This window comes from Gorilla gorilla, chromosome 10, assembly GCF_029281585.2.
Source record: "Gorilla gorilla gorilla isolate KB3781 chromosome 10, NHGRI_mGorGor1-v2.1_pri, whole genome shotgun sequence".
Classification (NCBI taxonomy): Eukaryota; Metazoa; Chordata; class Mammalia; order Primates; family Hominidae; genus Gorilla; species Gorilla gorilla.
In genome coordinates this window covers 109,787,303-109,814,696 of record NC_073234.2, presented here as the reverse complement: position 1 = coordinate 109,814,696, position 27,394 = coordinate 109,787,303, and the positions used below count along the sequence as shown (strand labels likewise).

Sequence of the window (27,394 nt, the reverse complement as noted above, 5' to 3'; positions counted from 1 at the left end):
CCTGGTTCCCTGGAAATGCTGGGGTTTATTTCTTCTTTTGTTTTTTTTCTTTTTTTTTCTTGAGACGGAATCTCGCTCTGTCTTCCAGGGTGGAGCGCAGCGGCGCGATCTTGGCTCACTGCAAGCTCTGCCTTCTGGGTTCATGCCATTCTCCTGCCTCAGCCTCCCGAGTACCTGGGACTACAGGCACCCACCATGCCTGGCTAATTTTTTTGTGTTTTTAGTAGAGACGGGGTTTCACTGTGTTAGTCAGGATGGTCTTGATCTCCTGACCTCATGATCTGCCCACCTTGGCCTCCCAAAGTGTTGGGATTACAGGCGTCCCGAGTCACCACACCCAGCCAAAATATGAACTTTAAGTATGTAAGTAATTTAAGTGATATTTTCTTCATGTAAGGAATGACAAAATATTTTTGTATAAAACATGCCATCATTAATTTAGGAAAAATAAATTATAGTATATAAAAGGGAAAAAGAAGAAACTCACCATAATAGTGGTTTTTTTTTTAAATTTGTTACTTTTTCATATGTCTGATCTTTTTTTTTTATTATACTTTAAGTTCTAGGGTACATGTGCACAACGTGTAGGTTTGATACATAGGTATACATGTGCCATGTCGGGTTGCTGCACCCATCAACTCATCATTTACATTAGGTATTTCTCCTAATGCTATCCCTCCCCCAGGCCCCCACCCCCTGACAGGCCCCAGTGTGTGATGTGTCTTTATAGTAGCATAATTTATAATCCTTTGGGTATGTACCCAATAATGGGATTGCTGGGTCAAATGGTATTTCTAGTTCTGGATCCTTGAGGGATTGCCACACTGTCTTCCACAGTGGTTGAACTAATTTACACTCCCACCAACAGTGTACAGCGTTCCTATTTCTCTACATCCTCTCCAGCATCTGTTGTTTCCTGACTTTTTAATGATTGCTATTCTAACTGGCGTGAGATGGTATCTCATTGTGGTTTTGATTTGCATTTCTCTGATGACCAGTGATGGTGAGCATTTTTACATGTGGCTGTTGTCTGCATAGATGTCTTCTTTTGAGAAGTGTCTGTTCATATCCTTTGCCCACTTTTTGATGGAGTTGTTTGTTTTTTTCTTGTAACTTTGAGTTCTTTGTAGATTCTGGATATTAGCCCTTTGTCAGATGAGTAGATTGTAAAAATTTTCTTCCATTCTGTAGGTTGCGTGTTCACTCTGATGGTAATTTCTTTTGCCATGCAGAAGCTCTTTAGTTAAATTAGATCCCATTTGTCAATTTTGGCTTTTGTTGCCATTGCTTTTGGTGTTTTAGTCATGAAGTCCTTGCCCATGCCTATGTCCTGAATGGTATTGCCTAGGTTTTCTTCTAGGGTTTTTATGGTTTTAGGTCTAACATTTAAGTCTTTAATCCATCTTGAATTAATTTTTTTACAAGGTGTAAGGAAGGGATCCAGTTTCAGCTTTCTACATATGGCTAGCCAGTTTTCCCAGCACCATTTATTAAATAGGGAATCCTTTCCCCATTTCTTGTTTTTATCAGGTGTATCAAATATCAGATGGTTGTAGATGTGTGGTATTATTTCTCAGGCCTCTGTTCTGTTCCATTGGTCTATATCTCTGTTTTGGTACCAGTACCAAAAGCTGTTTTAGTTGCTGTAGCCTTGTAGTATAGTTAGAAGTCAGGTAGTGTGATGCCTCCAGCTTTGTTCTTTTGGTTTAGGATTGTCTTGGCAATGCGGGCTCTTTTTTGGTTCCATATGAACTTTAAAGTAGTTTTTTCCAATTCTGTGAAGAAAGTCATTGGTAGCTTGATGGGGATGGCATTGAATCTAAATTACCTTGGGCAGTATGGCCATTTTCACGATATTGATTCTTCCTATCCATAAGCATGGAATGTTTTTCCATTTGTTTGTGTCCTCTTTTATTTCGTTGAGCAGTGGTTTGTAGTTCTCCTTGAAGAGGTCCTTCACATCCCTTGTAAGTTGGATTCCTAGGTATTTTATTCTCTTTGTAGCAATTGTGAATGGGAGTTCACTCATGATTTGGCTCTCTGTTTGTCTGTTACTGGTGTATAGGAATGCTTGTGATTTTTGCCCATTGATTTTGTATCCTGAGACTTTGCTGAAGTTGTTTATCAGCTTAAGGAGATTTGGGGCTGAGATGATGGAGTTTTCTAAATATACAATCATATCATCTGCAAACAGGGACAATTTGACTTCCTCGTTTCCTAATTGAATACCCTTTATTTCTTTCTCTTGTCTGGTTGCCCTGGCCAGAACGTCCAACACTGTTGAATATGAGTGGTGAGAAAGGGCATCCTTGTCTTGTGCTGGTTTTTAAAGGAAGTGCTTCCAGTTTTTGCCCATTCAGTATGATATTGGCTGTGGGTTTGTCATAAATAGCTTTTATTATTTTGAGATACGTTCCATCAATACCTAGTTTATTGAGAGCTTTTAGCATGAAGTTCTGTTGAATTTTGTCAAAGGTCTTTTCTGTATCTATTGAGATAATCATGTGGTTTTTGTCTTTGGTTCTGTTTATATGCTGGATTGTGTTTATTGATTTGCATATGTTGAACCAGCCTTGCATCCCAGGGATGAAGCCCGCTTGATCATGGTGGATAAGCTTTTTGATGTGCTGCTGGATTCGGTTTGCCAGTATTTTATTGAGGATTTTCGCATCAATGTTCATCAGGGATATTGGTCTAAAATTCTCTTTTTTGTTGTGTCTCTGCCAGGCTTTGGTATCAGGATGATGCTGGCCTCATAAAATGAGTTAGGGAGGATTCCCTCTTTTTCTATTGATTGGAATAGTTTCAGAAGGAATGGTACCAGTTCCTCTTTGTACCTCTGGTAGAATTCAGCTGTGAATCCATCTGGTCCTGGACTTTTTTTGGTTGGTAGGCTATTAATTATTGCCTCAATTTCAGAACCTGTTATTGGTCTATTCAGAGATTCAACTTCTTCCTGGTTTAGTCTTGGGAGGGTGTATTTGTCCAGGAATTTATCCATTTCTCCTAGATTTTGCAGTTTATTTGCATAGAGCTGTCTAAAGTATTCTCTGATGGTAGTTTGTATTTCTGTGGGATCAGTGGCGATATCCCCTTTATCATTTTTTATTGTATCTATTTGATTCTTTATTAGTCTTGCTAGCAGTTTATCAATTTTTTTTTTTTTATTTTATTTTATTTTTTTTTTTATTATACTTGAAGTTTTAGGGTACAGGTGCACATTGTGCAGGATAGTTACATATGTATACATGTGCCATGCTGGTGCGCTGCACCCACTCACTCGTCATCTAGCATTAGGTATATCTCCCAATGCTATCCCTCCCCCCTCCCCCCACCCCACAACAGTCCCCAGAGTGTGATATTCCCCTTCCTGTGTCCATGTGATCTCATTGTTCAATTCCCACCTATGAGTGAGAATATGCGGTGTTTGGTTTTTTGTTCTTGTGATAGTTTACTGAGAATGATGGTTTCCAATTTCATCCATGTCCCTACAAAGGACGTGAACTCATCATTTTTTATGGCTGCATAGTATTCCATGGTGTATATGTGCCACATTTTCTTAATCCAGTCTATCATTGTTGGACATTTGGGTTGGTTCCAAGTCTTTGCTATTGTGAATAATGCCGCAATAAACATACGTGTGCATGTGTCTTTATAGCAGCATGATTTATAGTCCTTTGGGTATATACCCAGTAATGGGATGGCTGGGTCAAATGGTATTTCTAGTTCTAGATCCCTGAGGAATCGCCACACTGACTTCCACAATGGTTGAACTAGTTTACAGTCCCACCAACAGTGTAAAAGTGTTCCTATTTCTCCACATCCTCTCCAGCACCTGTTGTTTCCTGACTTTTTAATGATTGCCATTCTAACTGGTGTGAGATGATATCTCATAGTGGTTTTGATTTGCATTTCTCTGATGGCCAGTGATGATGAGCATTTTTTCATGTGTTTTTTGGCTGCATAAATGTCTTCTTTTGAGAAGTGTCTGTTCATATCCTTCGCCCACTTTTTGATGGGGTTGTTTGTTTTTTTCTTGTAAATTTGTTTGAGTTCATTGTAGATTCTGGATATTAGCCCTTTGTCAGATGAGTAGGTTGCGAAAATTTTCTCCCATGTTGTAGGTTGCCTGTTCACTCTGATGGTAGTTTCTTTTGCTGTGCAGAAGCTCTTTAGTTTAATTAGATCCCATTTGTCAATTTTGTCTTTTGTTGCCATTGCTTTTGGTGTTTTGGACATGAAGTCCTTGCCCACGCCTATGTCCTGAATGGTAATGCCTAGGTTTTCTTCTAGGGTTTTTATGGTTTTAGGTCTAATGTTTAAATCTTTAATCCATCTTGAATTGATTTTTGTATAAGGTGTAAGGAAGGGATCCAGTTTCAGCTTTCTACATATGGCTAGCCAGTTTTCCCAGCACCATTTATTAAATAGGGAATCCTTTCCCCATTGCTTGTTTTTCTCAGGTTTGTCAAAGATCAGATAGTTGTAGGTATGCGGCGTTATTTCTGAGGGCTCTGTTCTGTTCCATTGATCTATATCTCTGTTTTGGTACCAGTACCATGCTGTTTTTGTTACTGTAGCCTTGTAGTATAGTTTGAGGTCAGGTAGTGTGATGCCTCCAGCTTTGTTCTTTTGGCTTAGGATTGACTTGGCAATGCGGGCTCTTTTTTGGTTCCATATGAACTTTAAAGTAGTTTTTTCCAATTCTGTGAAGAAAGTCATTGGTAGCTTGATGGGGATGGCACTGAATCTGTAAATGACCTTGGGCAGTATGGCCATTTTCACGATATTGATTCTTCCTACCCATGAGCATGGAATGTTCTTCCACTTCTTTGTATCCTCTTTTATTTCCTTGAGCAGTGGTTTGTAGTTCTCCTTGAAGAGGTCCTTCACATCCCTTGTAAGTTGGATTCCTAGGTATTTTATTCTCTTTGAAGCAATTGTGAATGGGAGTTCACTCATGATTTGGCTCTCTGTTTGTCTGTTGTTGGTGTATAAGAATGCCTGTGATTTTTGTACATTGATTTTGTATCCTGAGACTTTGCTGAAGTTGCTTATCAGCTTAAGGAGATTTTGGGCTGAGACAATGGGGTTCTCTAGATAAACAATCATGTCGTCTGCAAACAGGGACAATTTGACTTCCTCTTTTCCTAATTGAATGCCCTTTATTTCCTTCTCCTGCCTGATTGCCCTGGCCAGAACTTCCAACACTATGTTGAATAGGAGCGGTGAGAGAGGGCATCCCTGTCTTGTGCCAGTTTTCAAAGGGAATGCTTCCAGTTTTTGCCCATTCAGTATGATATTGGCTGTGGGTTTGTCATAGATAGCTCTTATTATTTTGAAATACGTCCCATCAATACCTAATTTATTGAGAGTTTTTAGCATGAAGGGTTGTTGAATTTTGTCAAAGGCTTTTTCTGCATCTATTGAGATAATCATGTGGTTTTTGTCTTTGGTTCTGTTTATATGCTGGATTACATTTATTGATTTGCGTATATTGAACCAGCCTTGCATCCCAGGGATGAAGCCCACTTGATCATGGTGGATAAGCTTTTTGATGTGCTGCTGGATTCGGTTTGCCAGTATTTTATTGAGGATTTTTGCATCAATGTTCATCAAGGATATTGGTCTAAAATTCTCTTTTTTGGTTGTGTCTCTGCCCGGCTTTGGTATCAGAATGATGCTGGCCTCATAAAATGAGTTAGGGAGGATTCCCTCTTTTTCTATTGATTGGAATAGTTTCAGAAGCAATGGTACCAGTTCCTCCTTGTACCTCTGGTAGAATTCTGCTGTGAATCCATCTGGTCCTGGACTCTTTTTGGTTGGTAAACTATTGATTATTGCCACAATTTCAGCTCCTGTTATTGGTCTATTCAGAGATTCAACTTCTTCCTGGTTTAGTCTTGGGAGAGTGTATGTGTCGAGGAATGTATCCATTTCTTCTAGATTTTCTAGTTTATTTGCGTAGAGGTGTTTGTAGTATTCTCTGATGGTAGTTTGTATTTCTGTGGGATCGGTGGTGATATCTCCTTTATCATTTTTTATTGTGTCTATTTGATTCTTCTCTCTTTTTTTCTTTATTAGTCTTGCTAGCGGTCTATCAATCTTGTTGATCCTTTCAAAAAACCAGCTCCTGGATTCACTGATTTTTTGAAGGGTTTTTTGTGTCTCTATTTCCTTCAGTTCTGCTCTGATCTTAGTTATTTCTTGCCTTCTGCTAGCTTTTGAATGTGTTTGCTCTTGCTTTTCTAGTTCTTTTAATTGTGATGTTAGGGTGTCAATTTTGGATCTTTCCTGCTTTCTCTTGTGGGCATTTAGTGCTATAAATTTCCCTCTACACACTGCTTTGAATGCATCCCAGAGATTCTGGTATGTTGTGTCTTTGTTCTCGTTGGTTTCAAAGAACATCTTTATTTCTGCCTTCATTTCGTTATGTACCCAGTAGTCATTCAGGAGCAGGTTGTTCAGTTTCCATGTAGTTGAGCGGCTTTGAGTGAGATTTTTAATCCTGAGTTCTAGTTTGATTGCACTGTGGTCTGAGAGATAGTTTGTTATAATTTCTGTTCTTTTACATTTGCTGAGGAGAGCTTTACTTCCAACTATGTGGTCAATTTTGGAATAGGTGCGGTGTGGTGTTGAAAAAAATGTATATTCTGTTGATTTGGGGTGGAGAGTTCTGTAGATGTCTATTAGGTCCACTTGGTGCAGAGCTGAGTTCAATTCCTGGGTATCCTTGTTGACTTTCTGTCTCGTTGATCTGTCTAATGTTGACAGTGGGGTGTTAAAGTCTCCCATTATTAATGTGTGGGAGTCTAAGTCTCTTTGTAGGTCACTCAGGACTTGTTTTATGAATCTGGGTGCTCCTGTATTGGGTGCATATATATTTAGGATAGTTAGCTCCTCTTGTTGAATTGATCCCTTTACCATTATGTAATGGCCTTCTTTGTCTCTTTTGATCTTTGTTGGTTTAAAGTCTGTTTTATCAGAGACTAGGATTGCAACCCCTGCCTTTTTTTGTTTTCCATTTGCTTGGTAGATCTTCCTCCATCCTTTTATTTTGAGCCTGTGTGTGTCTCTGCACGTGAGATGGGTTTCCTGAATACAGCACACTGATGGGTCTTGACTCTTTATCCAACTTGCCAGTCTGTGTCTTTTAATTGGAGAATTTAGTCCATTTACATTTAAAGTCAATATTGTTATGTGTGAATTTGATCCTGTCATTATGATGTTAGCTGGTGATTTTACTCATTAGTTGATGCAGTTTCTTCCTAGTCTCGATGGTCTTTACATTTTGGCATGATTTTGCAGCGGCTGGTACCGGTTGTTCCTTTCCATGTTTAGCGCTTCCTTCAGGAGTTCTTTTAGGGCAGGCCTGGTGGTGACAAAATCTCTCAGCATTTGCTTGTCTGTAAAGTATTTTATTCCTCCTTCACTTATGAAGCTTAGTTTGGCTGGATATGAAATTCTGGGTTGAAAATTCTTTTCTTTAAGAATGTTGAATATTGGCCCCCACTCTCTTCTGGCTTGTAGGGTTTCTGCCGAGAAATCCGCTGTTAGTCTGATGGGCTTCCCTTTGAGGGTAACCCGACCTTTCTCTCTGGCTGCCGTTAACATTTTTTCCTTCATTTCAACTTTGGTGAATCTGACAATTATGTGTCTTGGAGTTGCTCTTCTCGAGGAGTATCTTTGTGGCGTTCTCTGTATTTCCTGAATCTGAATGTTGGCCTGCCTTGCTAGATTGGGGAAGTTCTCCTGGATGATATCCTGCAGAGTGTTTTCCAACTTGGTTCCATTCTCCGCATCACTTTCAGGTACACCAATCAGACGTAGATTTGGTCTTTTCACATAGTCCCATATTTCTTGGAGGCTTTGCTCATTTCTTTTTATTCTTTTTTCTCTAGACTTCCCTTCTCGCTTCATTTCATTCATTTCATCTTCCATTGCTGATACCCTTTCTTCCAGTTGATCGCATCGGCTCCTGAGGCTTCTGCATTCTTCACGTAGTTCTCGAGCCTTGGTTTTCAGCTCCATCAGCTCCTTTAAGCACTTCTCTGTATTGGTTATTCTAGTTATACATTCGTCTAAATTTTTTTCAAAGTTTTCAACTTCTTTGCCTTTGGTTTGAATGTCCTCCCGTAGCTCAGAGTAATTTGATCGTCTGAAGCCTTCTTCTCTCAGCTCGTCAAAATCATTCTCCATCCAGCTTTGTTCCGTTGCTGGTGAGGAACTGTGTTCCTTTGGAGGAGGAGAGGTGCTCTGCGTTTTAGAGTTTCCAGTTTTTCTGTTCTGTTTTTTCCCCATCTTTGTGGTTTTATCTACTTTTGGTCTTTGATGATGGTGATGTACAGATGGGTTTTCGGTGTGGATGTCCTTTCTGTTTGTTAGTTTTCCTTCTAACAGTCAGGACCCTCAGCTGCAGGTCTGTTGGAATACCCTGCGGTGTGAGGTGTCAGTGTGCCCCTGCTGGGGGAGTGCCTCCCAGTTAGGCTGCTCAGGGGTCAGGGACCCACTTGAGGAGGCAGTCTGCCCGTTCTCAGATCTCCAGCTGCGTGCTGGGAGAACCACTGCTCTCTTCAAAGCTGTCAGACAGGGACATTTAAGTCTGCAGAGGTTACTGCTGTCTTTTTGTTTGTCTGTGCCCTGCCCCCAGAGGTGGAGCCTACAGAGGCAGGCAAGCCTCCTTGAGCTGTGGTGGGCTCCACCCAGTTCGAGCTTCCCGGCTGCTTTGTTTACCTAAGCAAGCCTGGGCAATGGCGGGCGCCCCTCCCCCAGCCTCGCTGCCGCCTTGCAGTTTGATCTCAGACTGCTGTGCTAGCAATCAGCGAGATTCCGTGGGCGTAGGACCCTCCGAGCCAGGTGTGGGATATAGTCTCGTGGTGCGCCGTTTTTTAAGCCGGTCTGAAAAGCGCAATATTCGGGTGGGAGTGACCCGATTTTCCAGGTGCGTCCGTCACCCCTTTCTTTGACTCGGAAAGGGAACTCCCTTACCCCTTGCGCTTCCCAGGTGAGGCTATGCCTCGCCCTGCTTCGGCTCGCGCACGGTGCGCGCACCCACTGGCCTGCGCCCACTGTCTGGCACTCCCTAGTGAGATGAACCCGGTACCTCAGATGGAAATGCAGAAATCACCCGTCTTCTGCGTCGCTCATGCTGGGAGCTGTAGACCGGAGCTGTTCCTATTCGGCCATCTTGGCTCCTCCTCCCGTGATTTCCAATTTTGTTGATCTTTTCAAAAAACCAGCTCCTGGATTCATTGATTTTTTTGAAGGGTTCTTTGTGTCTCTATCTCTTTCAATTCTGCTCTGATCTTAGTTATTTCTTGCCTTCTGCTAGCTTTTGAATGTGTTTGCTCTTGCTTCTCTAGTTCTTTTAATTGTGATGTTAGGGTGTCAATTTTAGATCTTTCCTGCTTTGTCTTGTGGGCATTTAGTGCTATAAATTTCCCTCTACTCACTGCTGTAAATGTGTCCCAGAGATTCTGGTACATTGTGTCTTTCTTCTCATTGGTTTCAAAGAACATCTTTATTTCTGCCTTCATTTCATTATTTACCCAGTAGTCATTCAGGAGCAAGTTGTTCAGTTTCCATGTAGTTGCGTGGTTTTGAGTGAGTTTGTTAATCATGAGATCTAATTTTATTGCACTGTGGTCTGAGAGACAATTTGTTGTGATTTCTGTTCTTTTGCATTTGCTGAGGAGTGCTTTAGTTCAATTATGTGGTCAATTTTAGAATAAGTGCAATGTGGTGCTGAGAAGAATGTATGTTCTGTTGATGTGGGGTGGACAGTTCTGTAGATGTCTATTAGGTCTGCTTGTTGCAGAGCTGAGTTCAAGTCCTGTATATCTTTGTTAACCTTCTGTCTCGTTGATCTGTCTAATATTGACAGTGGAGTGTTAAAGTCTCCCATTATTATTGTGTGGGAGTCTAAGTCTCTTTGTAGGTCTCTAAGGACTTACTTTATGAATCTGGGTGCTCCTATATTGGGTGCATATGTATTTAGGTTAGTTAGGTCTTCTTGTTGAATTGATCCCTTTACCATTGATCCATTTACCATGGCCTTCTTTGTCTCTTTTGATCTTTGTTTTAAAGTTTGTTTTATCAGAGACTAGGATTTCAACCCCTGCTTTTTTTTTTTTTGCGTGATTTACCTTTGCTTGGTAGATCTTCCTCCTTCTGTTTATTTTGAGCCTATGTGCATCTTTGCACGTGAGATGGGTCTCCTGAATACAGCACACTGATGGGTCTTGACTCTTTATCCAATTTGCCAGTCTGTGTCTTTTAATTGGTGCATTTAGCTCATTTACATTTAAGGTTAATATTGTTGTGTGTGAATTTGATCCTGTCATTACGATGTTCGCTGGTTATTTTGCCTGTTAATTGATGCAGTGTCTTCATAGCATCGATGGTCTTTACAATTTGGCCTGTTTTTGCAGTGGCTGATACCAGTTGTTCCTTTCCATGTTTAGTGCTTCCTTCAGGAGCTCTTGTAAGGGAGGCTTGGTGGTGACAAAAATCTCTGAGCATTTGCTTGTCTGTAAAGGATTTTATTTCTCCTTCACTTACGAAGCTTAGTTTGGCTGGATATGAAATTCTGGATGGAAAATTCTTTTCTATAAGAATGTTGAATATTGGCCCCCACTCTCTTCTGGCTTGTAGGGTTTCTGCTGAGAGATCCGCTGTTAGTTTGATGGGCTTCCCTTTGTGGGTAACTCAACCTTTCTCTCTGCCTGCCCTTAACACTTTTTCCTTCATTTCAACCTTGGTGCATCTGACAATTATGTGTCTTGGAGTTACTCTTCTCGAGGAGTATCTTTGTGGCATTCTCTGTATTTCCTGAATTTGAATGTTGGCCTGCCTTGCTAAGTTGGGGAAGTTCTTCTGGATAATATCCTGAAGAATGTTTTCCTGCTTGGTTCCATTCTCCCTGTCACTTTCAGATACACCAGTCAGACATAGATTTGGTCTTTTTACATAGTCCCATATTTCTTGGAGGCTTTGTTCATTTCTTTTTACTCTTTTTTCTCTAACCTTGTCTTCTCGGTTTATTTCATTAATTTGATCTTCAATCACTGATACCCTTTCTTCCACTTGATTGAATCAGCTATTGAAGCTTCTGCATGCATCACGAAGTTCTCGTGCCATGGTTTGCACTCCATCAGGTCATTGAAGGTCTTTTCTACACTGTTTATTCTAGTTAGCCATTCATCTAATCTTTTTTCAAGGTTCTTAGCTTCCTTGCGATGGGTTTGAACATCCTCCTTTAGCTTGGAGAAGTTTGTTATTACTGACCTTCTGAAGCCTACTTCTGTCAACTTGTCAGAGTCATTCACTGTCCAGCTTTATTCCATTGCTGGCGAGGAGCTGCCATCCTTTGGAGGAGAAGAGGCGCTTTGATTTTTAGAGTTTTCAGCTTTTCTGCTCTGGTTTCTCCCCATCTTTTTGGTTTTATCTACCTTTGGTCTTTGATGTTGTTGACCTAAAGATGGGGTTTTGGTGTAGATGACCTTTTTGTTGACGTTGCTGCTATTTCTTTCTGTTTGTTAGTTTTCCTCCTAACAGTCAGTTCCCTCAGCTGCAGGTCTGTTGGAGTTTGCGGGAGTTCCACTCCAGACCCTGTTTGCCTGGGTATCACCAGCGGAGGCCACACAACAGCAAATGTTGTTGCCTGATCCTTCCTCTGGAGGCTTCGTCCCAGAGGGTCAGCTGCCTATATGAGGTGTCTGTTGGCCCCTTCTGAGAGGTGTCTCCCAGTTATGCTACACGGGTGCCAGGGACCCACTTGAGGAGGCAGTCTGTCCGTTCTCAGAGCTCAAATGCTATGCTGGGAGAACCACTGCTCTCTTCAGAGCTGTCAGACAGGGATGTTTAAGTTTGCGGAAGTTGTCTGCTGCCTTTTGTTCAGCTATGCCCTGCCCACAGAGGTGGTGTCTAGAGGCAGTAAGTCTTGTTGAGCTGTGGTGGGCTCCGCCCAGTTCGAGCTTCCTGGCCATTTTGTTTACCTACTCAAGCCTCAGCAATGGGGGACACCCCTCCCCCTGCCAGGGTGCCGCCTCACAGTTCGATCTCAGACTGCTGTGCTAGCAGTGAGCAAGGCTCCGTGGGCGTGGGACCCACTGAGCCAGGCATGGGAGAGAATCTCCTTGTTTGCTGGTTGCTAAGACCTTGGGAAAATGCAGTATTTGGGCAGGAGTGTCCTGTTTTTCCAGGTAGTCTGTTACAGCTTCCCTTGGCCAGGAAAGGGAAATACCCCGACCCCTTGCACTTCCCGGGTGAGGTGATGCCCCGCCCTGCTTCAGCTCACCCTCTGTGGGCTGCAGTCACTGTCCACCAGTCCCAGTGAGACGAACCAGGTACCTCAGTTGGAAATGCAGAAATCACCCATCTTCTGCGTCCATCACACTGGGAGCTGCAGACCGGAGCTGTTCCTAGTTGGCCATCTTGGACCACCCCTCTCCTATTGTTTTCTTAAGTAATATAAAAGTTAATGTAATAATTTGAAAACTAAGATCTGGGAACTTGAAACTTAATGTGCAAAATACTTACCATAATGCCTGACACATAGTAGATACTTAATTAATGGTATTAGTATCATTCATACCTCATAGTTATTATCATGGTACCAATTAACATAATAAATATACAGATACTTTTAAGTTGATTTCAGATTTGTAAATCAGAATTTACAGTAGTTGAAGAAGTGAAAGAAAGAAATAGAGACAGGAGACCCATTTACCTTTAATTTATTCAGTGAAACACTTTATATATAGTTTAAAGATTATTACATATTTATTTCATGGCATTTTCTTTCTTTCTTTTTTAAGACAAAGTCTTACTCTGTTCCCCAGGCTGGAGTGCCGTGGCGCGATCTTGGCTCACTGCAACCTCTGCCTCCTGGGTTTAAGCAATTCTCCTGCCTCAGCCTCCTGAATAGCTGGGAGTATGGATGTGCATCACCACACCTAGCTAATTTTTGTATTTTTAGTAGAGGTGGGGTTTCGTCATGTGGGCTAGGCTGATCTTGAACTCCTGACCTCAAGTGATCTACCTACCTCAGCCTCCCAAAGTACTGGGATTACAGGCATGAGCCACTGCACCCAGCCACATTTTTTTTCAATTTAGCAAAATCACTATACTCTTGTAAAGAAGCTTTTTACATGTTTGTTTTCCATTAATAATAACAGGTAGAATTAAAATGCAATTGTATTCAAAATGTAAAAAGTGAAATGTATTTTCATCAAAAGCACAAATTAAAGTCAGTGTAAAAAAAAGTTTCCAAATTATTTTCTTTTTTCACTACTTATAATACTTTATTCTACTTAACTTTTCTTTTTTTAAAAAATAATTTCAAGTTTTATTTTAGATTCAGGGGGTACATGTGTAGATTTGTTACACAGGTGTATTGCATGATGCTGAGGCAGAACTTTGGGGTAATAAAGATTCCGTCACCTAGATACTGAGCATAGTACCTAATAGGAAGTTTTTGAGCCCTTTCCCCCTCATCCTCTCCCCTCTCTGGTAGTCCCCAGTTCTTTGTTCCCATCTTTATGTCCATATGTAGTCAGTGTTTAGCTCCCACTTATAAGTGAGAACATGTGGTATTGGTATTTGGTTTTCTGTTCCTTTGTTAATTTGCTTTGGATGATAGTCTCCAGCTGTATCTGTGTTGCTGCAAAGGACACGATTTCATTCATTTTTATGGCTGTATAGTATTCCGTGGTGTATATGTACCATATTTTCTTTATCCAATTCACCATTGATGGGAACCTAGGTTGATTCCATGTTTTTGCTATTGTGAATAGTGCTGTGATGAACATATGAGTGTGTGTGTCAGTTTAATAGAATGATTTACTCTCCTTTCAGTATATACCCAGTAATGGGATTGCTGGAATGGTAGTTCTATTTTTAGTTATTTGAGAAATCTCCAGACTGTTTTCCACAGTGGCTGAACTAATTTACGTAGCCATCAATAGTGTATAATGTTCCCTTTTTTCTGCAGCCTTGCTAGCATCTGTTATTTTTTTTTTCCTTTTAGTAATAGCTATTCTGACTGGTGTGAGATGGTATCTCATTGTGTTTTTTAATTTGCATTTCTCTGATGATTAGTGATGTTAAGCATGTTTTTCATGTTTGTTGGCTGCTTATATGTCTTCTTTTGAGAAGTGTCTGTTTATGTACTTTGCCCACTTTATTATGGGGTTGTTTTTTCCTTGTTGAATTATGTAAATTCCTTATAGATTCTAGATATTAGAACTTTGTCAGATGCATAGTTTGCAGGTATTTTCTCCCATTCTGTGGGTTGTCTGTTTACTCTGTTGATAGTTTCTTTTGCCAAACAAAAGCTCATTAGTTTAATTAGGTCCCAGTTATCACTTTTTGTCTTTGTTGCAATTGCTTTAGAGCAGTGGTCCCCAAAGTCCCTGGTGCCATTTGACACTGGGGACTGGTTTCGTGGAAGACAATTACTCCATGAACCAAGGCTCTGGGAGGAATGGTTTCAGGATGAAATTGTTCCACCTTAGATCATCAGGCATTAGGGCATTAAATTCTCATAAGGAGCATGCAACCTAGATCCCTCAGATGTGCAATTCGCAATAGGGTTCACACCACTATGAGAATCTAATGCTCCCACTGATCTGACAGGAGGTAGAGCTCAGGCAGTAATGGTCGCTCACCTGCTGCTCACTTCCTGCTGTGTGGCCCCATTCCTGACAGGCCATGGACTGGTAATGGTCCATGGCCTAGGGTTTGGGGACCCTTGCTTTAGAGGGTCATAAATTTAGTCATAAATTTTTTGCCAAGGCTAATGTCCAGAATGGTATTTCCTAATTTATCTTGAGTTATCTTTTGGGTGTGGTTAAAAGTAGAGATCCAGTTTCATTCCTTTGCATATGGCTAGCCAGTTTTCCCAACACCAGTTATTAAATAGGGAGTCCTTTCCCCATTGTTTGTTTTTGTCAACTTTGTTGAGCATCAGATTGTTGTAGATATGCAGCTTTATTTCTGGTTACTGTATTCTGTTCCATTTGGCTGTGTGTCTGTTTTTGTACCAGTATCTTTATATATACTTTTAAAAAATCATCTCAACAATGCTAGGAGTTAGATAATCATCTTCATTTTATAAATGAGAAGATAAAAACACTGAGAGACTGGCCCAAGGTTGCACAACTAGTATATGGTCAGGATTCAAATCTAAGTAGTCTGGGGATTTCTGCTTCTGGCGAGGATGGAATAGGGATGGAATTTAAGGCGTTTACTGAAAACTGGGACAAAAATAGGAAACCACGGTTTTCAGACACTGGAAAATAGGCAGCACAGGGCAGACCTGAGGGAAGGAAAACAAATGATAAGAGCTCTATGATTGCCCCATCTTAGGTTCTGGAGAGAGTTTCCAGGCCACTGTGCAGAGATAAAAAACCTAAATTGAGCTACATGATCTTTGAGCTGAGGAGTTGGAGTTCAGAATTTGAGAGGCCAAGGAAACTAGAATTTGAAAAGCAGAGTATTGCAGAGCTCCAGAGTTCTGCAGAGGGTAACTTTGCAGTATTGATTAGCGCATGTGTGGAGGAAACTATACAAGGCCAGAGAAAGAAAATTATTTAGGTGGGACAGTCTCTAGAGTTCACATGGGACTGGGAAAATTTATTTTTCCGTTAGACAGAGTGGAAAGATACTCTTTCTTAATGCATAGTACTTTGAGTAGAAATCTCAGAAGGATTTTGCCTCAGTAGCAGGGCCAAATTAGCCATAGACTAAAGGTATTCTGGTTCTGGTTAACAAGAATAAAAGTAAGATTTGAAAAGATCAGACTGTTTCTAAGTACAGTAACGTGTAGCTTAATGACAGGGATATGTTCTGAGAAATGTGTCATTAGGCGATTTTGTCATGTGCAAACATCATGGACTATACATATATCCACCTAGATGGCACAGTATACTACATACCTAGCCTATATGGTACAGCCTATTACTCCTAGGCTACAAACCTGTACAGCATATCACTGTACTGAATACTGTAGGCATTGTAACATAATGGTTAATATTTGTGTACCTAAACATATCTAAACATAGAAAAGGTTTAAACGGTAAAAATACAATATTATACTCATGGGACCCCTGTCATATGTATGTGGACTGTTGTTGACTGAAACTTCATTATGTGGCTCATTACTATATCTTAGCTGCATTCCAGAATGAAGATTCAGAAATAAGTAAAGGAAAACAAAGAATCCAGCTCTGAAAAAAACATTAAATTCACAATGTCTGACATCCAATCAGAAATGACTGGGCAGCCCAGGTGGGTTCATTGGTGAACTCTATCAGACATTTAAGGGAGAATTTATGTTAATTCTCTATAATCTCTTCCAGAAGACAGAATCAGAGGAAATACCTCCTAACTCATTCTACAAGGCCAGCATTATCCTAATACCAAAACCAGACAAAGACATCTTCACCTGGGTAATAACAAGGGCTCCCATCCTCTGCCATGCTGTCACTAGAGACAGTATGAGGAGCTTGGACATCCACTCTCAACTGGCAGTAATGAGGTACCCTGCCCTCATCCTGCTTGGGTCATGTCAGAGGAGGCCTAGTACAGGGTCAGGACTTTAACCACTACCCAGCTGCATGTTGTCAATGGAGGCCACATCTGGCCCTGTGGTATCGATGGAGGTAACATGAGGAGCAATAATAAATTACTCCTACGCTTCCCATCCAGGGAGGTGTCAGTTGAGGCCTAATGGGGAACCAGAACTCCCACCCCTGTTCATTATGGGTATCATGAGGAGCCCTCCCACCTTGGGTATCAACAGAAGTAGAGTGGAGAATCGGGATTACTACCTCCTCGTGGTAGTAATGAGGTGGCAACACCACCCATCCCCTACCATAGCAATATCACAAAAAGCCAGCTAATACAAACTTTGTTTAAGATCTGGAGTCTCATAACTTAATTCCCCAAATGTCCAAGTTTCCATTGAAAATTGCTTGTCACACCACGAACTAGGAAGGTCTGAAACTGAATGTAAAACACACTAATAGATGCCAACACTGAGATGCAGAGGTGTTAGAATTATTTGACAAACATTTCAAAGCAGCCATGGTAAGAATGATTCAATGAGGAATTATAAACGTGGTTGAAACAAACAGAAAACAAAAGACTTAGCAAAGAAACAGAGAATAAAGAGAAGAAAATTGGAAATTTTAGAACTGAAAGAGTGACTAAGAAAGCCTGAGTTGCCAGGCTCAACTGCAGAATGGAAGGGATAGAGGAAAAAACTACTGAGCTTAAAGGTAGAACATTAGAAATTACCCAATCTGAACAGACTAGAGAAAATAGATTTAAAAAGCAAATAAACAGAGATTCTCAGTGTCCTGTAGGACTATAACAAAAGATCTAAGATTTCTGTCCCTGAAAGGAGAAAAGAGGGCAGGGTGAAAAGGTAATGGAAGAAATAATGACTGAAAACTTTCCAAGTTTGGTAAAGGCACAAACATGTAGCTTCAAGAAGCTGAACACATTCACAGCAAGAGATACCATAGTCAGGTTTAAAAAAACTATAGGAAAATCTTGAAAGCAGCCCAAGAAATTATATCTTACCCATTGGGGAAAACAATTAGAAAACTAGCTCATTTCTCATCAGAAATCAGAGGCCAGAAGGAAGTGGCACATTATCAAGTGCCGAAAGATAAGGACTGTCAACTCATAATTCTATATCCAGCAAAAATATCCTTCAGGAATGTAGGGGAAATCAAGACATTCTCAAATGAAGGAAAATGAAGAGAACTTTTTGCCAGTAGACCTATCCAAAAGAGAAGTTTGTCTAAACAGGAAGAAAACAGTAAAAAGAAGGAATCTCAAAGTATTTGGAAGGATAAATGTACATGGTAAACAGAACTGTGGGTATATGTAATAGACTTCCTTTTGCTTCATGAATTTTCTAAATTTTGTTTGGTGGTTGAAGTAAAAATTTTAACTCTGATGTGGTTCTAAATATATAGAGAAAATATTTTGGTAATTATATTATAAATGAGCAAGGGCAAAGGGATATAAAAGGAGCTGAAGTTTCTACATATCACTCAAACTGACAAAATGAATTCAGTAGACCATGATAAGTTACATAAATATAATAACTAGAACAACCACCAAGAAAGCTATACAAGGAGATACATTTAAAACATTATAGATAAAATGGAATACTGAAATATGTTCATGTAACAGGCAAGAAAAAGAAAACAGAGAAACTAAAAACAGAGAAGAAACAGACCAAAATGACTTAACGTATCAATCATAATAAATGTAAATGGTCTGAATACATGAATTAAAATACAGATATTTACAGTGTAGATTTTTAAAAATGACCTAACTGTACTGACAGTCCCCAGATTACAGTGGTTGAACTTGGATGATTTTTCAACTTAACAGTGGGTTTATTGGGATGTAACTCCATTGTAAGTCAGGGTGCTCCTTATGACATATGGTTTCTACTGAATGCATGTCATTTTATACCATTGTAAAGTTGAAAAGTTGTAACTTGAACCATCATAAGTCAGGGTCCATATGCTGTGTTGCTGGCATAAACTGCATTTTTCACTTTTCATGAGTTTATTGCGATGTAATTACATCATAAGTCAAGGGGTAACTGTATGATGTCTATAAGAAACTCCAAGTATAACAGTATAGGCAGTTTGTAAATAAAAGGATATGCAAAGCTATATCATGGAATCATTAATTAAAAGCAGGAGCATCAGTATTAATATCAGATAGAGCAGACTTCAGGGCAAAGGAAAATAACAAAGAAAAATACCAGATTTATATAGAAAGAGATTATATAGTGACAAAAGAGGTCAACCCAGCAAGAAGACACAGGAGGTGCAAAATGTTTGAAGCAAAAATTGAAAGAACTAAAAGGTGAAATAGACAAATCTATAATTATAGTTGGTGACTTCATACCCCTCTCTCAACAAGTGATAGAACAGTTAAAAATCAGCAAGGATAAATAAGAACGCAATAACACCATCAACCATCAAAACCTAAATAACATTTATAAAACATGCCACCCAAGGAGAACACTCAGACATGTTCTTTTGAAGTATTCGCTGAATGTATATAAATGCTCACTGAACATATACAAGATAGACCATATCCTGGGCTATGAAATAAACCTCAACAAACTTATACAACTTGAAATCATAATGAGTGAGTTTTCTGACCACAATAGAATCAAACTAGAAATTAATAACAGAAAATAACAGGGAAATCTTCAAACACTTGGAAATGAAATGACATACTTAAAAAAATTTATGGGTCAAGGTGGAAATTTCAAAGAAAAACATTTCAATGAGATTACATTTCAAAAAATACATTGGATGAAAATGAAAATGCAGCATATCAAAAATTTTAGGACACAGCTAAAGCAGTGCCAAGAAACATTTATAGCACTAAATACATGCATTAGAAATGAGGCAACAAGTCAGTAATGTAAGCTCCCACCTCAAGAACCTAGAAAAAGAGTATCAAAATAAAAGTAAAGCAAGCAGAAGGAGGGAAATAATAAACATAGCAGAAATTGAAAACAAAAATAATAGAGAAAATCAGTGAAACAAAGAGCTGGTTCTTTGAAAAAACAATAAAATTGACCAACTTTTAGCAAAACTAACAAAAAAGATGGAAGATACAAATTTTACCTATCTCAGGAATGAAAGAGTATCACTCATGACCTTGCAGACATTAGAAGGGAAATCAGATAATCCTTTGAACAACTCTACTCTAATAAATTTGACAATGCAGATGAAATGGATCAATTTCTTAAAAGGCACAAACCACCACAACTCATTTAATGTGAAATTGGCAGTTTGTATAGACCTATTACTGTTAGGGAAATTCAATCTGTAATTTTAAAACTCTCAAAATGAATAGTTAACTAGAGAATTTTACCAGGTGTTTAAAGAAGAATCAGTACCAATTCTACATAATGTCTTCCCCAAAAAGGGAAGAGGAATGTTACCAATAGGGGAATCTTGGTTAAAGGATATGATATACAGGATCCCTCTATATTAATCCTTATAATAATTCCTTGTGAACCTACCATTATCTGAAAAAGTTTAATTTTAAAAGAAGTAACTGAAGAAAGAAACGACATCTTGTACAGAGGAACAGATAATGACGACAGACTTATTTTTACAAGTAATACAAGCCAGAAGACAGTAAAGCAATATCTTTAAAATACCAAAGGAAAAAAGAAACCTAGGCAGTTTGATTCCAGAGCCTTTTCTCTTACCCATATCCCTATGTTATATCGTAAAGGTAATAAAAACAAAGAAGGATGGAGTAATTAGGTAACACTACCTTTCCCTCTTGTGTGCCTTGGGGAATTGAAGTGCTGTCATTTTTTGAAAAGGAAATCAGTCACTATTCCTAGTCCCTATTGTTTCTGTTTAGTTTCCTTTACTTCAATAACTTTTTAAAAAGTAATATTAGTTAACACATTGTCTTATCTGTCAAGTAAGTTTATATTTAGAATAGAATAGAGTAAATGTAGAGGTAGCTGCAGTACAGGCAGATTTAAATAAAGTTCATAAAAGAGAAATTTAAACAAAGCCCTTTGGAAATTTAGAGGAAAGATTGAGAGCACAAGAAATTGAGGACATCAAGGAAGATGACATGTAAGTCTGATTGAGAATGGTGGAAAAAGAAAGAGCTGAGGCTGTATCCAAGATCTGTGCCAAATGTCTGGGACACAAGTGGTGTTATGGCAGTGATTGAATGTAATAAGCTCTGCATCAGCAGAGGTTTTGTGTTTGCTTATCTGCTGGGTTGTATCCTTACTACCTAAAACAGTTTTGGGTACTTAGTAAGTATTACTCAGTAAATATTTGTTGCCTGAATAAATAAATGAATAGCAAAATTAGATGGCAGTTTTGTAAGAATGATTTGATATGTCTGGTTTAGGAGTTATAAACATGGAATCTAATTCAGTCATCAGCTAGCTGTCATCCAGTCTCATAGCTTCAACTATCACTTCAGCTATCACACAGATGCCTCCCAAAACGTGGAAAGAAAGCAATAATATGGGAAGTATGCAGGTCAAGAACATTGTGAACTGTGTGACCCCATGTGTAAAATGGGGACTACAAGAGAAATTATTGTTAATGTTGATTTTACATGTAGAGCACTTAGCTCAGTATTTGATCCATAGTAAGTACTCAGTAAAGGGCACCATTGTCTGAACTTGAGTTACACATTGACTCCTGACCTTAGATGAGCCATCACACCTCTAATATAGCACATTAAAACCGTATCAGGTTACCTCATGTAAAAGGTAAACAGTATCTTAAAGATCAGCTAGCCCAAGTTCTTCATTTAAACTGAGGACAGAATACAGTGGATAAAAAAGTAATCCGGGACCAAACCAGGAAGTAATAGTTATTTGTAAAGCGTGGGAGGAAAAATAGGAGGGAAATACTAATTAGTTGGGCTTTTGAGGACTTAACTCTAAATGCCACAGCTGCCTTCAAGGATAAATTTTATTCTCTGGAAAATAATATTTGTCTGCTGGATAGCTCTACCTATATTTCTCATTGGCATTTAAATTCAGCATGTCCAAAAACAAACTGGAATCACTATGTGTTAAAACTAAAAAGGTTGTTAGAGTGCATCTAATTCAGTTTCCCATTTTACAGGTGTGGAGAACAGATCCTGCCCTGGGGTGGAGGTCTTAAACTTTTTAGATTCATTGATAATGCTGTGATCAAACAGTTGTTTCTTGGACCACTTTTGCCTAAAGTTTTGGAGCATTTCTTTAGGTTTTTTTTTTTTGTTTGTTTGTTTTTACAGGGCGGGGGAGCTTACAGTGAGTCTTTGATGTTCCTCCTGGCTACAAACAACCTCTTGTCCTGTTTTGAGCAGTGGTTTTCAACTTCTTCTTAACAAACAAAAAACCCAGCTGAATCATTTACTTAAGTTGAATCATTTGAAGAAACCCCAAAAAGAGACTAAAAATAGAAGCGTATGGTTAATGCCAGAAATTTGGTTGGGGTGGTGGTAGGGGATAGATAGTTGGGGAGATCAGGAAAGGGAAAGAATGAGTTCTAGACCCTGATTGCTTGCCCTGGTCTCCAGAGGTGAGGAGCTTCTGAAATGCCTCAGAGGTTAGGAAACAGTTTGAAACCCACTGATTTGGAGGCCCACGAAGTCCAGCAGTGATAATTGGCATGAATGACAAGACCACTGGTGTCTCTGTTCTGCAAGTTCCCCAGTGACTTTAACACCTGCCCTGGAGTAATGATTTTTCAATTCTTCTTGAATCTAAGAACTAAGAACTAGGCCATCATTACAATTAGGACTTTAATAAACTCTCAGCTATCATTTAAAAACTCTCATCAATCACATTTGCTTTTATGTACACAGACAGGCAGTTTTTGTGTGAATTAAGTTGCCCTGACATAGATAATTTTATTAGTATAGACTAGCTCAAGAATTACAGTCATGTGAGGAAAAGCTTTGGAGTAGTCAGAGTTTTGGTCATGAACCCCTATAATGTTATGATGAATTTTAAAATACTTGATGTACTTTTAGTACTTATAGTATTATAATTTTAAATTTTAGTCAGCAACTGATTAAGCCCTGTTCTAGACACCACGTGGAGATACAGGGAAAACAGGACACAGTCCTTGACCTCACATTTGAGTCCCACTAAGAACAAAAAGATAGTGATACTTAAAATTTTTCCCTTTGTACTTTGTTTCAGCACCTGAGCTTTGATTTTGTGCATTTTTTAATTTTACTGACTTGTAAAGCATGTTCATGACTGAAAATTTAATAATTTAACCTTGTATGCTTTCTTTAAAATTATTATTAGATTGCAAGACTGGAGGAAGATAAAGAAGAACTACGTAACCAGCTTCTTAATGTTGATCTCACAAAAGACAGCAAACGAGTGGAACAACTTGCTCGAGAAAAAGTCTATTTGTGTCAAAAATTAAAAGGTTTAGAGGCTGAAGTAGCGGAATTAAAGGCTGAAAAGGAGAATTCTGAGGCTCAAGTGGAAAATGCCCAAAGAATACAGGTGCGGCAGTTGGCTGAGATGCAGGCTACAGTCAGATCCCTGGAGGTAAGATTCTAATTACTTCCCAGTAGAGTATGGCATACTTTTTTAAAGTGCAGTTGACAAGCCTTTGATTTTTAGAGCATAAATGTATGCCCTCCAAGCTAATGCTGATGCATTTGTGTAATCCCAAGAGTATTTATTCTTTTAGTAAAGAAGAAAGCTATTGATTCATAAGCAATACGTATGCTACCACATTTACAAAGGGATATTTATTCTTTGGGAGTCAAGTCACCTATCTGAAATGTCTTAACTCTTAAAATGCCACATAATAGAATATGCAAAATAAAAATATATGTATTTGAGTTTCTGCGAGTAAAGTCATCTCAAACCAGAAAGAATAATTTCTTTCAAGATAGTACATTCCTTACACTGGGATTTGAGGTCTTAAAGTCACAAATCCTGTTTGAACAGAAATACCATACTGATGTATCTTGTGACAGCTTCTTGCCAGGGTAGTAAAATCCAACTGTAAAGGTATACATGCCTTTACAGAATTATTTCCCTGGGTTCATTAGAGAAAGATAAGTGTTGGCAGACCTGACTGGTACTCCTATGGGTATTGCCTTATGAAAATTCTTGGTTTCCATTTTATTCAGATACACTTATTCTTCTTAGTTCTTAGTGCCTAACTTGTAGCAAACATACCTTTTTAATTGTTTTTATTTATTTTGTACAGTTCAAAGTGTTTCTTTTTCCTTTGGAATAGTTATAAAATGATTTGGGTGGGGGGGACATTAGCGGGCATTTAATTTGTAGTTAAAATCGATATCCAAATCCAAGATGGTGATTTTTTTTTTCCCCAGCCAGTGGTACAGGAGTACATTGGTATGTTTTGAAGAGTAGAAGTTACTTTTTATTTTGTTACATGACGCTCTGTCAGTATTTACTGGTTTTCTGAATTAAAAGTTGTCAGTATCATTGTACCTTAAACATGAAGCAGTTCATTGTGAGACTGTTTATGTTGCCATCCTTCCATCCTTAATGTATTTTACACAGTGACAGAATAAGTGAGATGATTGCAGTTGAATATAGCATACAGTCCTGATGTGAAACTTTCCATTGAGGTCCTTTAGAGTGATTATTTTCAGGGCAAGTTGAATGATGACAAAAGATTTATTTGTGACATTTTCAGAAGAGCCTATATTTAATTTTATCATTTGTCAGATGAAATGAAAATAAGCGTATGACAGCAAGCATTTCTTTCTTCTTTAACTTTCTTGGCTATCATTGTGCCCAGAGAGTATTATTTCATATATGAAGAAAATAGTTTTTTTCCCTAATTGTTTGTCGAATATAGTCCTTACCACATTTAAGCTAGATGTTCCCCAACTTAAGGTGGTTCGACTTACGATTTTTTGACTATCCGATGGTGTGAAAGCCATATATGCATTTATGTACTTTGAATTTTGATCTTTTCCTGGGTTACTGATATGTGGTGCGATACTCTTAATGCTGGGTAGCTGCACTGAGCCACAGTTCCCAGTCAGTCGTGTGATCATGAGGGTAAATAACCTCTTTACAGAGTACTGTGTCGCCACATGATTTTTTCCAACTGTAGGCTAATGCACGTGTATTGAGGATGCTTAAGTTAGGCTAGTCTAAGTTATGGACTTAGGTATTTTCAATTTGTGATGGGTTTATCAGGATGTAACCCCATCATAAGTCAAACAGCATCTATATGTACAAAATGAGATGTTATAAAACTGAAATTTATCCTTTAAATGCCAAAGTGTCTTCATTTTAATTATGTTGAGGTCAGGTGTGGTCGCTTATGCCTGTAATCCCAGCAGTTTGGGAGGCTGAGGTAGCTGGATCACCTGAGCTCAGGAGTTTGAGATGAGCCTGAACAACACGGGTGAGACCCTGTCTCTACAAAAAGTACAAAAATTAGCCAGGTGCCATGGTGTGCACCTGAAGTCCTAGCTACTCGGGAGGCTGAGGCAGGAGAATTGTTTGAGCTTGGGAGGCAGAGGTTGTGGTGAGCCAAGATCGTGCCATTGCACTGCAGCCTGGGAGACAGAGCAAGACCTTGTCTCAAAAAAAAAAAATATATATATATATATGTGTGTGTGTGTGTGTGTGTGTGTGTGTGTGTGTGTATATGTATATATATTATGTTGAATAGACATGTTTTTTCAAAAAAGATTTTAGTTCCCCTCCCCTCATGAAAGAGTACTATCGATATTACCATCCAGAAACTTTTTTGACAACCTACAGACTTCATTAACAATCTTAATTGTGTCATGAGATCAAGAGCCTCTTTGCTCGTACTTAAAAAGTCTGCAGATGAGCTGAGGATTTTGAAATCATATCTTTCCCTGTTTCTTTTTTTAAAATCATTGATTTTAGATTTTCAATTTTTACTTGTTACTATCAATGAGCCCTGTCTTCTGGTTTCTAATATGCTTTTTCCTATGTGTTGTAGACTGGAAACTTCCAAAATGTTTGAAATAAGTCAGTGTTAAAAGTAAATAGACATCAAATGAATGCCTTAGGTACTTTCTGTCATGAGAGAAGTATATAAACTTTATTTTGTTGATGGTCATTCATATGTTGTTTGTCTAGATACCTTTGTTGCATATTTCCTGGAACACTATCTTTCGTTTGAATTCTACCAATTAGTTTGAGAAAATTTTTGTTACATTGGTATATGTTAAGTTGAGGTTTTGAATAATTTTAGTATAATTATAAATGTATTTTAAATAGTGCTTATTTGATTTTGAAATATTTGAAAAATGAATGAATTTTAAACTATTTTGTTTGAATGAAAGGCTGAAAAACAATCAGCTAATTTACGGGCAGAACGCTTGGAAAAAGAGCTACAATCAAGCAGTGAACAAAATACCTTTTTAATTAATAAATTGCATAAAGCTGAACGAGAAATAAATACATTGTCCAGTAAAGTAAGTTGTTTTATGTTTCTGTTTCATTCTTTAGAATGTTTGTTAGTATATAATGATAAATTTTATTTTTAATAACTGATTTCTTTATACTGAAATGTTTTATTATATCATTCTACCTTCTAAGAAATAAATACATTGATCAGTAGAGTATGTTATCTTATGCCTCTATTTCATTCTTTAGAATGCTTGATACTGTACAGTGACAAATTTTGTGTTGAATTCTCTGTATTGAAATATTTTTAATCTTTCATTCTACCTTCCAAATACATGCAGAATCTGATCAATTCTTATGACATCCACTGTGACTATTCCAGTCCAAGCCATGATTTCTCTAGGCTCCATTTCTGTGCTAGGTTGCTAACTGGTCTTTCTGCTTTCTACCCATTCAGAGCTCTGTATGATCTGGATCCTGCAGTCTTTTCACAGCCATGACCATGTATTTTTCCTCCTGTTCACTTTGCTCCCTTTGGCCTTCTCACTCTTTGAGCAAACTCACTTCTTGCTCAGGGTTTCTGCACTTGTCTGAGTTTGGCTCAGTCTTCCCTCACGTATCCACATAACTTGCTTCCTCACCACCTAGATATTGCCTAACCAGGGAGGCTTTCCTTGTCTTCACATTGTAAAACAGCATCTTCCTTCTTCCTCTGTCTTTCTCTCTGTCTTCCTTACCTGCTTCATAGCTCTTAATACTATCTGATATAGTTATTTGGTTTTTATTTTTTGGTCTCTCCTTTTCTTTCCCACCACCTTCCCCTCAACCCAATGTAAGCTCCAAGAGAGCAGGGACATTGTTTTCATCACTACTGCTTTTCCAGCTTCTAGAATGGTGCCGGCACATAGTAGGTACTCAAATATTTCTTCAATGAATAAATTAGTAGTAGCAGCATGATCTACATTTATATTCTCCTTAACAGACTGGATTCAAATTCTGATTTTTCCATTACTAAAAAAAGCTGTGTGACCTTGGGCAGTTCACTGTCTCTCTGAAACTTAAGTGCCTTTGTCTATGAAATGGGACTAATACTTACTTTACAGAGTTGTGGCAAAAATTAAATGTAGCTGATGATGAAAATGATAATAGCAGTGATTATACACTGGTGATATCCTTAAATAAGAAAATATTGTAACATAAAGAATACAGAATTTTTAGTCCATTGACTAGTCTGTGTCTCACTGTCTCAATAACTATGTGTAACCTAAGGCAAGTTACCTAATATCATTAGGATCCAATTTCCTTATATCTGTAAGAACCCTTCCAGCCTACTAAGACTGTGTAAGAACTACTAGGAAATAATTTGATTGCCTCCTGATTAACTGTAAGTAGATTATATATTCAACAGATACACATTGAAAGCTTATAACTATAGAGTATACAAAAAAATAGATATAAAAC

The 27,394-nt window shown here is 38.6% G+C and overlaps 1 protein-coding gene across 11 annotated transcripts in view; it reads left to right on the top strand.

Annotated features, from left to right (window-relative positions):
- The window catches only part of CEP83 (centrosomal protein 83), a 164,573-nt gene that overhangs the window by 67,015 nt on the left and 70,164 nt on the right, over positions 1-27,394 (top strand). For 8 of the 11 annotated variants that reach the window (XM_063694216.1, XM_019039093.2, XM_019039094.3 and 5 more), the window contains 2 exons: positions 22,850-23,101; positions 25,870-26,001. In XM_063694216.1, coding sequence (XP_063550286.1) covers positions 22,850-23,101; positions 25,870-26,001 — 384 coding nt within the window. The remainder of the gene's footprint in view (positions 1-22,849; positions 23,102-25,869; positions 26,002-27,394) is intronic. The other 3 variants (XM_019039097.2, XM_055357415.1, XM_055357417.1) reach the window with 1 other exon arrangement.